This window comes from Sorex fumeus, unplaced genomic scaffold (assembly GCF_029834395.1).
Source record: "Sorex fumeus unplaced genomic scaffold, SorFum_2.1 ptg000043l, whole genome shotgun sequence".
Lineage (NCBI taxonomy): Eukaryota > Metazoa > Chordata > Mammalia > Eulipotyphla > Soricidae > Sorex > Sorex fumeus.
This window is the reverse complement of record NW_026606100.1, coordinates 9,089,392-9,106,190: the sequence shown is the minus strand read 5'-3', so window position 1 is coordinate 9,106,190 and position 16,799 is coordinate 9,089,392. Positions and strand designations below refer to the sequence as shown.

General features: G+C 40.7%; 1 protein-coding gene across 2 annotated transcripts in view; it reads left to right on the top strand.

The window, feature by feature from the left end:
• The window catches only part of MINPP1 (multiple inositol-polyphosphate phosphatase 1), a 43,674-nt gene extending 27,444 nt beyond the window's left edge, over positions 1 to 16,230 (top strand). Inside the window, exon 5 of one of the 2 annotated variants that reach the window (XM_056120459.1) lies at positions 14,553 to 16,230. In XM_056120459.1, the coding sequence (XP_055976434.1) occupies positions 14,553 to 14,949 (397 nt within the window). In that variant the 3' untranslated portion in view covers positions 14,950 to 16,230. The remainder of the gene's footprint in view (positions 1 to 14,552) is intronic. The other variant, XM_056120460.1, reaches the window with a different exon arrangement.
• Positions 16,231 to 16,799: the final 569 nt, after the last annotated feature.

Genomic DNA, 16,799 nt, shown 5'->3' with positions numbered 1-16,799 from the left:
AAAGAACTATTTGATATTCCTGGATCATGTTTAAGAACACACCCTGAGTAATATTAGTTGAGTGTGAAACATGAACTGAAAGCTTAGAAAGTTTTTAATTGAACACATTTAGGGGAGAAAAATGCACTTAATTGTTGTTTTCTGGTTTAACTTTTTGAATAACTTCATGCCCCTTTTTTGGAGTCATTTACCTGCTTTGAAAACGTAATCATCAACCCTTATTTTGCAATATAATTTAACCTAACAACATTTTAATTGTGTATAAGTATTTTAACTAAGTATTCAAGGGGGAGTGTTTGTGTTGCAGCAGTGCTTGGGCTACTCCTGGATCTGAGCTCAGGGGTCTCTTAGTGGTGTTTCATGGAACATATGCAGTGCTGGGCATTTAATCTAGGTCAGCCAAGTGCAAGATGAGTGCCTTCATCTCTATACTATTTCTCCATCCCTTTATATTATATATATGTATATACACAAGTATGTATATACATACATACATCAGATGTATGTATATATTTGTGTGTGTGTGTGTGTGTGTGTGTGTGTTCTAGAAGTCAAACCCAGAGTTTCACATGTGCAAAGCAGATGCTTTATCACTGAGTCATATCATCCCTGGTCCTCACAACAAAGGTTCAGATTCAAAGTAAATTATATTGTTAATTTGAGATTTAATAAACCTTCCTTACCAACTTATGTCACTGTCATTGTCCTCCCGTTGTTCATCGATTTGCTCGAGTGGCCCAGTAACATCTCCATTGTGAGATTTTGTTGTTACTGTGTTTGGCGTATCAAATACATCACGGGGAGCTTGCCAGGCTTTGCCGTGCAGGCGAGATACTCTCGGTAGCTTGCCAGACTCTCCGAGAGGGGCAGAGGAATTGAACTCGGGTTGGGCCATGTTGGCTGTGTATAAGGCAAATGCCTTACCCACTGTGCTATCGCTCCAGCCCACCAACTTATGTATGTATATTTATAAAAAGAGTGCTAATTTGATAAACTACATTCATACCTTGTTAGGTTTCATTAGGCAATTCACATTTCCTCCCTTCTTATTTTATTTTGTTTGGGGGACTACAGCCAATGCTGCTCAGGACTAACTCCTGGCTTTGTATTCAGGGTTCAAGCCTGCCAGTGGTTGGGGAACCAAATGTTTTGTCAGCAATCTAACCAGGGTCAGCCACTTATAAGGCAAATGTCTTAACCCCTGTACTAGCTCTCTGGTACCTTTCCCTCCCTCTTATTTTTAAAATGAGAAGATTTGAACTTATTTCAACCCTAAAGCATAGTGATTTCAACAGTGCATTTCTTTCTGTATATATTCGTAGGATTACTTATTTACTTTCTTAGTATTTTGTATAGTAGTTCATATATTTTTGGTTCTTTTTTTAAATATTATTTCTAATAGGTAACTGTAAAGGTAAAGGCCCTCCCGTTGATCGTCGATTTGCTCGAGCGGGCCCAGTAACGTCTCCATTGGAGATTTTGTTGTTACTGTGTTTGGCATATCGAATACTCTCGGTAGCTTGCCGGGCTCTCCGAGAGGGGCGGAGGAATCGAACTCGGGTCGGGTGGAGCGATAGCACAGCGGGTAGGGCGTTCGCCTTACACGCGGCCAACATGGCCGACCCAAGTTCGATTCCTCCACCCCTCTCGGAGAGCCCGGCAAGCTACCGAGAGTATTTGATATGCCAGACACAGTAACAACAAAATCTCCAATGGAGACGTTACTGGGCCCGCTCGAGCAAATCGACGATCAACGGGAGGGCCTTTACCTTTACCTTTACCTTCTAATAAGTGCCTCCCCAGCAGGGCATGAAATATTTTGATGCTCATATTCATCACTGCTTGGGCCTGACAATACTGGGGGCTTCCAGAGATACCCCAGTGGTGCTCAGAAACCAGTAGGGCCACATTGGGGTGTGCCAGGGCCATGCAGTTCTAGGGATCAGACTTGAGATCTTGTGTACACAAGACATGTATGTGTTATATAACTTGAGTTGCCTCCCTGGCCCCTTGAATATACCTCTTCTAAAGTGGCTTTGTCATTTCACAGAAAATATGATATCCTAAGCATATTGCTTTTTTATCAGAGAATAAGACAGGCTCTGAGCTGTCATTATCCATGCTTTACATTACTTGTTCCTGGGGAGGTGATTCTTCTACAAGTTTTAAAGAAAGAGTAGTCATTGTAAGTGAAAGATACGTATTTAATTTATTGAGCAAATGTGACTAGTAAGGGAAAAAAATCTGTTTGCTGAATTAGAATCCATAGTCAGAATACAGAAACCACAGAAAAGAAAAACAGGAAAGTGCAAAGCATATTTTTTGTTAAAAAAAACCCTTTCTACTATAATTTTGATGTAGACTATGTAAATTTAAAATATAAATTTCAGAGGCCAAGAGACACTACCGAGGTTAAAGTTCATACCTTGCATGTGACAGACATGGCTGGTTTGATGTCTGGTGCATTGTGGTCCCCCAGGCATCTCCAGGTGTGTCCCTGGAGCCCCTGAGCACTGCTAAAGTAACCCCGATATTTCCCAGCACTACAGGCCTAAGCACACTGCATCCTTAGGCCTTTGCCAGGAGGGGCCCCTGGGCTTCCAGAGAACTGCTGAGGAGATTCCTTTCTGTACCCCCCAAACAATTCAAATGTAGATTTAGCTAATCTCTTTAGACAATTTAAATAAAGACTTTCATTTGGATAAAAGTATCAAGCTTCTCTGGACATGAAGTAAGAAGTATAAATCTTTGTAGGACAGAATTATAATTGAATCATTTGAGATAAAATTGTAATATAAAACAAAGGGATTTGGGTAATGTAAAAAGTCTGAACTTGAGTGGTACTACATGGAAAGTATCATGCTAAGCAAAATGAATCAGAAAGAGAGGGACAGACATAGAAAGATTGCATTTAACTGGGGAATATAAAGTAACAAAATAGGAGACTAACATCCAAGAATAGCCGAGATAAGTACCAGGAGGATTACTCCATGGCTTTGAGAACAGCCGCACACGCTTGGGGAAAAGGCAGCTCAGATGGAGAAGGGAGCACCAAATAAAGGGGGTTGGGAGGTTCCTCTCAGGATGGGAGATGCATGCTGAAAATAGACTATACACCAAACATGATTGCCACTCAATGCTTCTTTTGCAAACCACAGCACCCAAAAAGAGAGAGAGAGAACAAAAGGGAATGCCCTACCACAGAGGCAGGGTGGGATGCGGGGATGGGAGGTGGGAGGGATACTGGGATCAGTGGTGGTGGAATGGGCACTGGTGGAGGGATGGGCATTCAATCATTGTATAACTGAAAAAGCACAAAAATTTGTAAGTCTACAACTGTAAAAAAAAAGAGTCTGAACTTGTAAAATTGTACTCAGGTTTATCATTTGATAATGCTTTTCTTTGGAATGAAGTCCCAGTTCTTTTGTCTGATTCACAAATAGTTTTATGTCCGTAAAAATTAAAAACCACAGATGCCACAAGTATTTAACATGCATCATTACTGATTGCTTTGATGACTTCTTTAAAAAACAGACTCCTTTAAAAAACATGCTAAAAAACTGCATTTAGCCAGGATGAGGCTGGATGTTGGGAGCACATCTGGCTCTGCACTCAGGGATCACTCCTGGCAGGCTCGGGGGACTATATGTAGTGCCTGGAATTGAACCCAGGTTTCCTGCCTACAAGGCAAGTGTTTTTTCCCACATCATTCCAGCCCTATCAGAGGTGTTCTGCAGATTTTTTTTGTCTCACATTTTATGATTTTTGTTCTCATTGTTACTGACTTTCATGGGGTATAAATCATAAAAAGTGAAATTCCAATTTATCAGTTATCTTGTTCATGTCAATACCAATCACCTTTGGTATTGACATCTCTAAAACATCATTACCACATCAAATAGGTCAAGTAGCGTAGCATGTTGCTAGCAGTCACAAGGCCTGAATTTGATCCCCAGCATCTTATTACCCCTTCTTCCCCCATCATGTGTGGGTAGAGCCCTATTTAAAAAAAAAAAAAAAAGTTGTTACCATATTCTAGATTGAATGGATTTTTCTTAAGTTAATTTCTAAGAGTTTTATTATAGTATGGACACTTCTCTTTAGGTCTATAATCCATTTTGAGTTAGTTTTTATTCTTAAGGCTGTAGAGTCTGTGTCTAGTTTTGTGTGCCAATGTTCATTCAGTATTCCCAGACCATTTGCTGAAGAAACTTTTTGCTTAATTGTTTTACTTCTGCTTTTTTGTCTAAGGTCAGCTAACTATACTTTTATGGCTGTGTTTCTGTACTCTGTTCTCTGCTTTATTGATCTATTTGTTCTTAATGTGGCTTTATAGTCATATCTTGACGTTGAGTAGCATAAGTCCTCTTTTACTTCAGTGCTGAGTGGGCTATTCTGCATCTTTTGCATATCTATATACTCTCAGTAGCTTGCCGGGCTCTCCTAGAGGGGCGGAGGAATCGAACCTGGGTCAGCCGGGTCGGCCACATGCAAGGCAGAAGCTACCGAGAGTATCTCGCCCGCACGGCAAAGCCTGGCAAGCTACCCTTGATGTATTTGATATGCCAAAAACAGTAACAAGCAGTAACGAGTGTCACAATGGAGACGTTACTGGGCCCGCTTGAGCAAATCATTGAATAACGGGAGGACAGTGCTATAGTGCTATCAAGTTGAGGAAGTTCTCTGTTCGTAGTTTGATGAAGATTTTTAAAAATAACAAATGAAAGCCAGAAAAATTGTACAGCAAGTAATGTGCTTGCCTTATGTGCAGCTAACCTAGGTTTGATCCCTGTCATCATATATGGTTGCCCAAGCACAGCCAGAAATGATCCCTGAGCTCACAGACAGATTTTATTAATTTTTCGATATTGAATTTGCCTTTCTTACCAAGAGGGATAAATCCTGCTTGTTCATGGTGTATAATTCATTCTATACAAGTTGAATTTGATGTGCTAATATTTTGTTCAGAAATTTTGCGCGTTTCATGGGAGATATTGATTTGTTTTGTTTTTCTTGTATTTGTCTGGTTTTGGTATCAGCATAATGCTGAGCCACAGAGTGGGTTAGAAGTATTTCCTTCCATTTTTTTTTTAATGTAGGAGTACTGCTATTTATTCAGCCACTGATTAGCTGATTGAATTGGGCACGAACTCCACCTTACTTTTTTTTTCATAGTTTTATTTATTTCTTTATTTATTTTTTGTCTTATATTTATTTATTGAATCACTGTGGGAAGTTACTAAGCTTTCAGGTTTAAGTATCGGTCATACAATGATCAAACACCTTTCCCTTCACCAGTATTCACATTTCACCACCAAGAACCCCAATATGCCTCCTCCCACCCCACCTAGTGCCTGTGAGGCAGATGATTTCTACTTAACTCTTTTCTACATTGATTACATACATCATTCCAACAAAAGATGCACCATTATTGTTTAGAATTTGGTGCATCAGAATGCACAATCAGAATTGCTGAAAAGGCATTGTGAAATACTTTGTTTTCTATAGCTGATTATGAGAATCATATAATGTTGTGCGGCCGCTATTGCTGCCATGCAATTTTGGATTTCTGCAAAGAGCCAGATAATTTAGAGATTGGTTTCTCTGCGTCTAGTGTTATGACTGTGCCGAAGAGCCGCTTGTGGGGGGCAAATTGTGACCTCGGTAGGGCATGAAGGACGAGCCGGTACCTCCCCTGTTCCCATGAGACTGCAGTTGCCCCTTCACCACCAGCTCATACCTGATTTTCCAATAGGCTCTGAGGAGGCGGCCACCTTGCTGCCAGGGGGGAACAGGTGGAAGAGAGCAACACCCTTTCCCTCCTGGGGAAGCATCGTGCTGTAGTTTAACGCATGGTCCATTTACTTTTCTGCCACAAGCTGCTGGACTCTGGACTAAGTCCTTTTGCCTCTGGAGCCATGTCTGTGCTGGAGAGCTGCTTGTGGGGTGCAACTTGTGACCTCGGTAGGGCAGGAAGGACGAGCCAGTACCGCCCCCCTTCCCATGAGACTGCAGTTGCCCCATCACCGCCAGCTCATACCTGGCTTTCCAATAAGCTCTTAGGCGGCAGCCACCTTGCTGCGGGGGGGGATGATGGGGGAGGCAGAAGGGAGCAACACCCTTTCCCTCCCAGGGAGGCATGGTGCCATAGTTTAACGCATGGTCCATTCACTTTTCTGCCGCAAGCTTCCGGGCTCTGGATTAAGTCCTTTTGTCTCTGGAGCCATGGCTGTGTATGTGGTCCAGATGCATTTCTGCCAAAAGCCGCTGGGTTTCGAGATTTGTTTCTGAGTCTCTGGGATCATGGCCATTAATCAGTTTCATCAGGAGCCAGAGAGGCCGTTTGTAGGCGGTGACTTGAGGTCTCACTGGGATGGGGAGGAAATGGCTGGTTCCAACCCCATCTGGTGAGGCCCCGCATGTCTCGTCACTGCAGGCCCAAACCTGACTGTCCTGTGGCCACTGGAGGATGATGGTCACCAGGCTGCCAAGGGGAACAGGCCAAGGCAAGAAATCTATTCCCACGTGGAGTGGCCCAGCCCCAGTAACTTACTGCAGGAACAGGACGCATTTCTGCCAAAAGCTTTTGGGTTCCGAGATTCGTTTCTGAGCCTCTGGGATCATGGCTGTTAAGTAGTTTGATCAGGAACCAGAGAGGCCATGCTTCCAATTATATAGCTGAGCTGGAGGTGGTTTGTGGGTGTGTCTCCCACATACCTAACTTTTGGCCATTTACTTTCTTGGTAAGCTTTGCCCCAAGTTTTTGGGGTATGGCCAAAGGCACAGCAGCAATTTTGGGGTATCTGAAAGCCTGACTGTGCCATCAGGCTGCTGATGCACTTGCCTCACAGGTACAGATTGACCTGCTGACGGCACCATACCCCCTCCTTTAATTTTTTAAGAACTTAATTCATGGCAGAATATATTCTCTAGTCATAATAAAATTAAGCTGTAAGTCAGTAAGTGAGCAATGCCACAGAAGTTTTCAAATACATAGAAGTTAAATAATTATTTCTATCCCACAGATTAAAGGGGGGAAATACCTAGGAAGAATTAGAAAATATTTTGTATAAAATTATTAAAAGTTTTTAGCACTAAGTGGGCTGGAGTGACAGCAAAGCGGTAGGGCGTTTGCCTAGCACAAGGCCAACCTGGCCGACCAGAGTTCGATTTCTCCGCCCCTCTTGGAGAGCCTGGCAAGCTACTGAGAGTATCTCACCCGCACAGCAAAGCCTGGCAAGCTCCCCGTGACGTATTCGATATGCCAAACACAGGAACAACAAGTCTCGCAATGGAGACGTTACTGGGCCCCCTCGAGCAAATTGATGAACAAACGGGAGGATAGTGCTAGTGCTAGCATTAAGTATTTTTTTTTAAGGGGGAACATTCTCAAACCAGTCCGGCTCATCTCAGGAGTATAGAAAAGGATACAGAGTCTTCAATTTTTTTTTCTGATAGAAATAAAAGATCTATTTTAATTTAATTTTAATTTTATTTCTTTATTGTTTTTTACTTTTTATTGAGTCACTGTGAGATAAGGTAAGGTAAAGTAAAGGCCCTCCCGTTGATCGTCGATTTGCTCGAGCGGGCCCAGTAACGTCTCCATTGGAGACTTTTGTTGTTACTGTGTCTGGCATATCGAATACTCTCGGTAGCTTGCCGGGCTCTCCGAGAGGGGCAGAGGAATCGAACTCGGGTCGGCCATGTTGGCCGCGTGTAAGGCGAACGCCCTACCCGCTGTGCTATCGCTCCAGCCCCCACTGTGAGATACACCCTGAAAAAGATGTTTATGATTGGATTTTAGTCATACAGTATTCCAACACCCATCCCTCCCCCATTATCCATTTCCCCAGCTCCAGTATCCCCAGGTTCCTTCACCCCCGACCCCCGCCTGCCTGCCTGCCTTTATGGCAGGCGCCTCTCTCTCTCTCTCTCTCTCTCTCTCTCTCGCTCTCTCTCTCTCTCTCCCTCTCTCTCTCTTTCTCTTCCTCTCTCCCTCACTCTCTCCCTCCCTCTCTCTCTCTCATTGTGGTTTGCAATATTGATACTGAAAGGTTATCAAGAATATCCCTTTACCTATTTTTAACACTCAGATCTTGTCCAGCTTAAAATCTATTTTCAAAAGAACCATAGCAAATTTTAAAACTTAAAGATACTGTATCTGTAATTTAAAGTTCTTTAAATTTAATGGGTTGCAGGTAACAAGAGAATATTAGTAAATTTTGAAATAAAAGAGTATCTATTATTACCTTCTTTGCCACACTTTATATTTTTTAGATATCTTCCTAGTTCCAAGTAAGATTTTCACATATATATATGTATATATAAAAATATTTCTAAGAGGGCTAATTTAGTAGTGATGAGTTCCTTAAGTTGTTGTTTTTCTGTCCTTTATTTATCCCTCAGACCAATCTGATTGATAACCAAGCTGGGAGTAGTATTGTTCATTGGAAATCTTTTCCATTCACGACTTTGTTTTCATCCTGCCACTCCCTTCTGAACTGTAGAATTTTTTTTTTTGAGAAATCTACTGATAGTTTTCTGAGGGGTACCTTATCTTTGACTCTTTGCTTTTCTTTTGCTGCTTTTAGAGTTCTTTATCTTTGATTTTTGATATTTTAAGTTTAATATGTATTGGGATGTGTCTTCTTAGGTTTGTTTTGTTTGGAACTTTTTGAACTTCCTGGATCTCCAGTCTGATTCCATTGTGAGTGTACAGAAGTTCTCAGCTAATACTTTTTGTACTTTCACTTTGTCGTATTCCTTATCCTGCTTTCTTATCTTCCCTTTTTTTGTAAAAGAAACAACTATGGTATCTGGCACTTGGTAGGAATGAATGTTGGAAAAGTCTTATCTTCATTTTGTTCCAGGCAATTGATCACACTCATTTTGTACCAGGTCCTTTTATATTAATACATGTAATATTGGCCAGCTTCTTTGCCTGAAGTTGCAAATTCTGCTGTATGGGCAAGGCACTTTCAAGTCATAAAGAAGAGCAACAAAAAAAATCCATGAAAATATACTTTTTCTTCTATGTATTTGGCATTGTCTTATAAACAGAATATATTTAAATTTTGTTGTTATAGGAAGCCTAATCTACAAAAATTTTTAAATTGTCAATTCCTATAGTCATACTGGGTTTCTGAGCCAACAGGAGGTTTTAGTTTTTTTAGATCACTTTGGAGGACCGTTTTTACTGTATTATACTGTAATAAACCTATAATGTCTAAATTTTTATTGAAGATTTTAATCAGCTCTTTTAAAATACTCTTTTCATATGCTAAAAGCCTCTGAAATAGAATTTATCTTTATAAGAAATTAATACTCATGACATTTATCTTTATGTTTTTCAGGGGGTTGGATTGGGACCATACCTTCTCGGGAGGGCAGGGAGGGATACTTCTATCTCTGAGCTCAGTGGACAACATCTGGTGTCAGATACTGTCATATGCAATGCATCTCCTTAATTCTTTAGCTATTCTCAGACCCAGAATTTATTTGAAAACTTACCTTCTATTGAAAATTGCCTAGAATTCTAAAATACAATTTTTCTAGTTTAGATGCACCAAATGACATAAAACAATAATTCTTTTGTCAATATTGCTTTGTGTAAATCTAACATATAAACTTATTTTAGTTGCCATAACTTTCCCAGTGACATTTTAAAAGTACAGTTTTTTTATGTACTCAAAAATAGCTGATTTTAACATATAACTGACAAGAAAGACAAAGAGAAAATGGGTTTTATCCCATTTCAGATTTAAGCCAAAGGAAACTTTAGATTTAAAACTAGAATTTGGGTCGTTACATAGATTTAATTCATTCTGTAGTTTAGATGAAATTAATAGGACCTTGAAGTGATAATTTGTTCACATTCTTGTTCATCTGACTTGTTCTTGACTCCCTCCTGTATCTTATTTCTTAACTGTGTTTTTTGGTGAGGAGGTCTACACCTGGCAGTGCTCAGGGCTTACTACTCCTGGCGCTGCACTTAGGAATCATGCCTGATGATGCTCAGGGCACCATATGTGGACTGGGGATCAAACCCAGACTGACAGCGTGCAAGGCACAGTCCCCTATACTATTCATTATTCTGGGCCCTCTTAACTGTGTTCTTGTCTGGTGACTTTAGTATCCAAATATGTACAGTACTCTCTCTTTAAGTTGCTTATGGAATTCAGTGCTTGAAAATGAGGCTAGTCTTGAGGCCAGAGTACAAGCATATAGGCCACTTGCCTTACATGTGGCCAACTTGGGTTCAATTCCTGGCACCCCACATGACCCCTCAGGCCTGTGATCCCTGAGCGCAGAGCCAGGAGTAAGCACTGAGCACTGAGGTGTGGCCCTCAAACAAGCAAAATAGGTCTAGTCTGAATTAAATTGAGGTATGCTCTAAGAGTAAAGTACACGCTGAATTTTGAGGACTTGTTAGGAAAAAAATAGTCAAATAGTTTTAAAATGATTTTTATGATAATTGCATGTTCACCTGGAATATTTTGTTTATTATGCATTGTCCATACTTTGTTTGACTTCTCCCTTGGAAAAAGTGCGGAGGGTTAGTAACTGTTACAAGTCAAGCAGTGGAAGGAGCAGAGTTAAGACACTTGTCTTGCATGTCTGATCCTCATTTGATTCCCTAGCACTGCAAGCAACACTAGGAGAAAGTCCTGCTAAGTATGACCCAAAACCAAGATAGAAAAAACGGTGCAGAGCTGGCACAGCGAGCAAGATGCTTGCCTGACACATGCCTGATCTGGGTTTGATCCCCGGAACCCTTTTTGGTCACTTGAACCCCATCAGGAGTCATCTCTGAGCACTGAGCCACAGTGAGGCCCTAGCATTGCCGCACAACCCAAACCAACTGCCCACAAAGTGTGAAACCGTAGGGGTATTGTTTTCAATCTGCTTTCATTCTGACTTCTTGTGTGTCCTAATAGTCTTGTGGAAAAGAGAATATTGAAGTTGCTCATAGGGTCAGAACATACGTTTGTTACTGGCTGCAAGGTTAAAACCTTATGGTTAGAGACACCTTTAGTGTGTAAATCAGTAATTTTATATTGTTTTGCTTGATGTGTATTCCTTTTAAATTATGCTCTATTTATATTATGGCCCCTCTCGGAGAGCCCGGCAAGCTACCGAGAGTATTCGATATGCCAGACACAGTAACAACAAAGTCTCCTATGGAGACGTTACTGGGCCCGCTCGAGCAAATCGACGATCAACGGGAGGGCCTTTACCTTTACCTACCTTTTATATTATGGCAGTCATACTAACTTTGGCTTGCATATATGCAAATATATAAAGGGACCAGGCAACTAACAAAGGAGTGATTTCATCCTAAGTGTGAGTGATGACATGTCTTGTGCAACAGATGTTTGTGTGTGTGTGTGTGTGTGTGTGTGTGTGTGTGTGTGTGTGTCCTCTCTCCCTTACTCCTATTGCCTAATGGTAGTATATGTGGCCATATCTCTCAGGTGTTCATGGTAAAAAACACGCTGGATTTTAAAAAATGTTCTCTCAATTTTAAAATATTGCAAAAGTTTTAAGATTTTCTTTTAGGCCAAATTAAAAATAGGTATGGTCTGAATGGTACTGCTTAGTAACTTTGGGTTTAAGGGGCTGCTTCTTAATTCATATTTTTAGAAACTAAACCTGTGAGTTGCTTATTTTGGGGGATGGGTGGGTAGTTATTAGAGAGATGTTAGGGAAGTCACACCTGGCAGTGCTCAGGGGTCTCTCCTGAGCTCTTTGTTCTCTGCTTGGGGTGTTACTCCTCATAGGGGTCAGGGGAGCCTGTTTTTCTGGGAACTGAACCCAGGTGTTCCTTGAATATTTTAAAGAAAGCTGTCTTAACCTCTCAACGCTCCGTGTGTTTGCACGCTTGCTGTTTTAAAACATGATGGGGCAATTTGCTGCCCAAGCCCATGTGCTGCTTGCACCCAAGCACATATGTCGCCAGCATCTCCCCTCTTGCAATGTGTACTTTCATGCTTTCAGGTCTAATGCTGGGATGTGTGTAGGGGTTCTCCATCCTTGAAGCTTATGAACGAGCTTGTGTTCTCTCGAGCACGTTATTCTCCACTCTCTCCCCCTTTCTCTTCCTTCTCTCCTTCAAAAACCTCCAAATAAATCTGTTTTATTTCACTGCTTGTCTACTCCTGAAGTTCTTTTCTGCGAGGTGAGGCAAGAACCCAGTAACCCTGAGTCCCTGTTAGCAGAGGCGGATGGGGAGAAAGTGACCGTCTTTCTCATTCCCACTTCACATAAGCCACCCGTGGGGCCCACGGACAACATGATCTTTTAAGTAACTTTCCTTCAATAAAAATCTTTACTGCATTGAAGGATCACTCCACAGCTTAGAAGCCGGCCTCACATGCTGGGAGAAAAGGTACTTCAGATAGAGAAGGGACAACCAAGTAAAGGGTGCTAGGAGGAACCACTTGGGCTGGGAGATGCGGGCTGAAAGTAGACTATGGACCAAACATGATGGCCACTTAATACCTCTGTTGCAAACCACAACACCCAAAAAGAGAGCAAAAGGGAATGCCCTGCCACAGAGGTGGGGTAGGGTAGGGGTGGTGGGAGGGATGCTGGGACCATTGGTGGTGGAAATTGGGCACTGGTGGAGGGATGGATACTCGATCATTGTATGACTGAAACGTAAGCACGAAAGTTTGTAAACCTGTACCTCATGGTGATTCGCTAATAAAAAGAAAAGAAAAGAAAAGAAAATGTTTACTGCATTATGTCCTGGAGAGTGGGAAGTGCTCTGGCCCTCTTGCTCAGCCCACCTCAGTACCCTAGAGAAGTGGCTGCAGAGGTTCAGGCTAATAAAGTCTGCGACTGTCCATTACATGGCAGAGGCGTTAGCATCACACTTGCTCCACTGGGCAGTGGTCAAGCTGCTCTTGAGGTCCATTTGATCTACGCAGTGCGGGGGTCCGGCCCCACCACCTGAATTCTTGGGGAGCTGTGGCCTCAGCTTTGCAGGAAGGAGAAAATCAGCCCTAATTGCCATCCAGTTTTCCAGGTCCATTGTTTATCCTTGTAGAAAACAATTTCAGGAAGAGAATAAAATAATTTTATATAGAGGAAAGGGGGAGGATGGGAGAAGGGGGAAGGGGAGATGGGAGAGGGGAGAGATAGATACAGAGAGAGAAAAACAAAACAAAAAGACCCAAAAAACATGATGGGTTGCTTCTTGAGATTTTATGCCTGTGGTCACCTTTCCCACCGTAATTTGAGTTTAATTCACTCTTTTGCCTCATCTGCTATACTGCCCGCTCTTAATTCTGTTTAGAATAGTTTCTCCATTGCTTGGGTTTTTTCCTGGAATGGAGCATTAGACAATTTGTAGAGTTCACGGGGCTAGATTTCTCCAGGCTCAGGACAGATCTAGTGGTAGATCTCCCTTGCACACACCAAACATTAAAGTGGGCTAAACCTTCCACACTTTGAGTTCTATCTCAGTTTGACCCACAGCACTTCCTGGTGAAAGCGGATGGCCTTTTGGAAATTATATCTCTGACCTGTCTGAATAATCCCTTTTCACCCTGCTACTGAGAATAAGCAGATACTAAGACTGTTTGAAATTCCGGGAGAATACTTCTTCATGTAGTTATGTTTTCCACATTTTCTTTGCTCCTTATGATTATTTGTGGGGGTTCAGAAGGATTAAAATGGCCATAGATTCGACTGTCCTTCCAGAAAATTTAGGTGCATTAAATCTAATGTGTGTGTTGGTAGCAATGATGGTTGTATTTGCATAGATTAAGAATAATAGTTATACTTTCCCCTAAAAGTTAGGAAAAGACTCAGTAGTCATTTGCTGCTGCTTATTATGTTAAAAAAGATTTTGAGGGAAAATAAAAATCAGGGAAAACAAGGAGATTTAGGTGACTTGTTTTCTACTATCAAAAGCTATTGTATTTCTGGCAATGTATGAACTTCATTTTCAACAAAAGACACATTATATCAGCCAGAATAGGTTTTTTCCTCTACCCTTTTGTGACTTGATTCTGAATTTCATATCCATGCCAAGTTAAAAAAAAACCCACTGAAGTGAGTTATTATATTCTGCTTATACTTGGAATTTGATTTTTTAATGTACTGAATATTGCTTATCCTTATTCTCTATAGATAAAATCATATTGCAATTTCATTCAGAACACTTTGAACTTACAAGTATTTATAAGAGCCATTTTGTTCAGTTTCATTTACAGAAAGTTTTGGAATACATATCTATTTCAGTTTCCTTAATCTATAAGTAAAGACTATTCTCTTTAAACCTAAAGAATAATGCTCAGGTGCAGTGTTTTAGGTGCACTTGCAATGCTGCAATGATTCTGAGTTTGGGAGCTTAATTTTTACTATAAAAGGTCTGTTCTCTGACACACAGAAATTCATCTGTATTGATGTGTGATACATTCACCAAGATTAAAACCACACGAAGAAGTGGCATACTACTTTGTTGTGCAGATATGTCCTGTGGTGTGACATGCATATTTTTATGAACACATCTGGATGTGTATCTTCTTGATTTCTCTTTTAAGGTCTCAGCCAGTTTCTTCTCCAGTCATCCTACAGTTTGGTCATGCAGAGACCCTTCTTCCACTGCTTTCTCTCATGGGCTACTTCAAAGACAAGGAACCCCTAACAGCTTACAATTATAAGGAGCAAACACATCGGAAGTTCCGAAGTGGTCACATTGTACCCTATGCCTCAAATCTCATGTTTGTGCTGTACCACTGTGAAAATGCTAAGACTCCTAAAGAAGAATTCCAAGTGCAGATGTTACTGAATGAAAAGGTGTTACCATTGGCTTACTCACAAGAAACTGTTTGTTTGTATGAGGATCTGAAGACCCACTATAAGGACATCCTTCAAGATTGTCATACCAGTGAAGAATGTGCTTCTCCAAAGATGAACACCACATCTGATGAGCTCTGAGTTGCTGAGCTCTGAGTTGCTGAAGAACATTTTCAATTCATCAGGAATCTCTGGGACATAATTCTATGATTGAAATTGGTGGGCAATCCTGAGTTACCAGAAAGCTTTCATGTTACTTGACATTTCTGTTTTTTTCACAGGAAAACATGTTTCTTTTGGGGGTCTGCACATGGTTATGTAAGAAAACATGTCTCTGGAGCATTTAGCTTAAGGGAAAAATCTATTCAAAGAAACAGCTGTGCTGCAAATGTTTACAGAAATTGTTACTCTTCTAAGAAACCTCCTAGATAGAGATAGAATATGATTTGAAAGTGCTGGAGTAACAAAATATGTCAGTTGGGGAATTCATTGCATGGTGTAACAAAGCTAAGGCCTTTGCCATTTGTGCTGTAATATTCTTTTTGTCAGGTAGCACTCTGAGATCGTCTAATCATGAAAATGAAGATACACTGAGAGAAGAAACCACTTAGGACGAAAGCTAGCACCTGAGAAATCTGAGAATTCGAAACAATATTAAGAAACAGCCTGGGGACTGGAGAGAGAGTACAGCTGGTTAGGGCATTTGCCTTACATGCGACTGATTTGGGTTTGATTCTTGGCACCCTAGATTGTCTCTCTAGTGCCACTAGGTGTGCTACCTGAGCACATAGCCAGGAGTAAGTTCTGAACATCAGTGGGTGGGGCCAGAAGGCAGAAAGAAAAAAAAAAAGGCAAACAAAACCAAAAAGAAAAAAAAATACAGTCTGATTTATTTCACTGATGGGAAAAAAAATGTGTCAAGAAATAAATATTTTAAAAGTACTTACAAAGTATTTGAACATTTTATCATAAATATCCTTTAACTTATTAAGTTCTGGTAAGACCAGACTTCTTCCCGGTCTTTTTTTCACTCTAGAAGTACCATATATGAACTTCCACCCTGCATTGGCAGTCAGGGATCATCATCAGGGGCTCCTGCAGGGTCACTGCCTGTTTTTAATTATCTCTTAATTATCATCGTACCTGGTATGTATATGAGGACATAGACACCAGTGGAAAAGCAAAGTGTGGGAAAAATCAGAGTTTCTTAAATTGATTGCTTAGCATTTGTCTCTTATCCTGTCACTTTTTTTCTATTTTTATATTTGGCTCTATGTAAAGTGTGTCTTTGATTTTCTTTTTCTTCAAGATTTTGTCACAACTTGCTCAGTTTTACAAGTATTAATGAAACCATTTTCAAGAAATAGCTTATGCTGAATGCCGTGACAGTGTTTGCTATAATAATAAATGGAATTTTTGTGATTTTGCATGTTGTTTGTTTTCCATATTGGTATAAATCAGTAATAAAAGCTTGGAATTTCATGTAGCTCTCTCTAAATCAGGCAATAAAGAACACTTTCATTCTAATAGAAATTTTCTCAGGTTTACACATTAAGGCCAAAAAAAAAATGAAACTGCATAAAGAAAATCACATTCTCATGTTACTTGAACACATGGTCAAAATATTGAATTATGGATTGTAGGATTAAATGTGCAAAAACACCCTTCTTGTTTCTAATTTCACTGAGATTAGTACTGAACATGCTTCTTTATATCCCTCAGATTCTTCCAAGTTTTTTTTTCATTCTTTTGTATCTGCAGAAGATCCATCTATGATCTTCCCTGCATTGGCAGTCTGGGATCATCATCAGGGGCTGCAGGATTACTGCCTGGTTTTTAAAGGATTTTAATTTTCACTGTCTTCTATATCACTTTTTTTATGACTAATCACTTCACCACACGACACCATAACTTCATATGCCCACTGACATGACATATTTGATATGCCAAACACAGTAACAAGTGTCACAATGGAGACATTACTGGGCCCA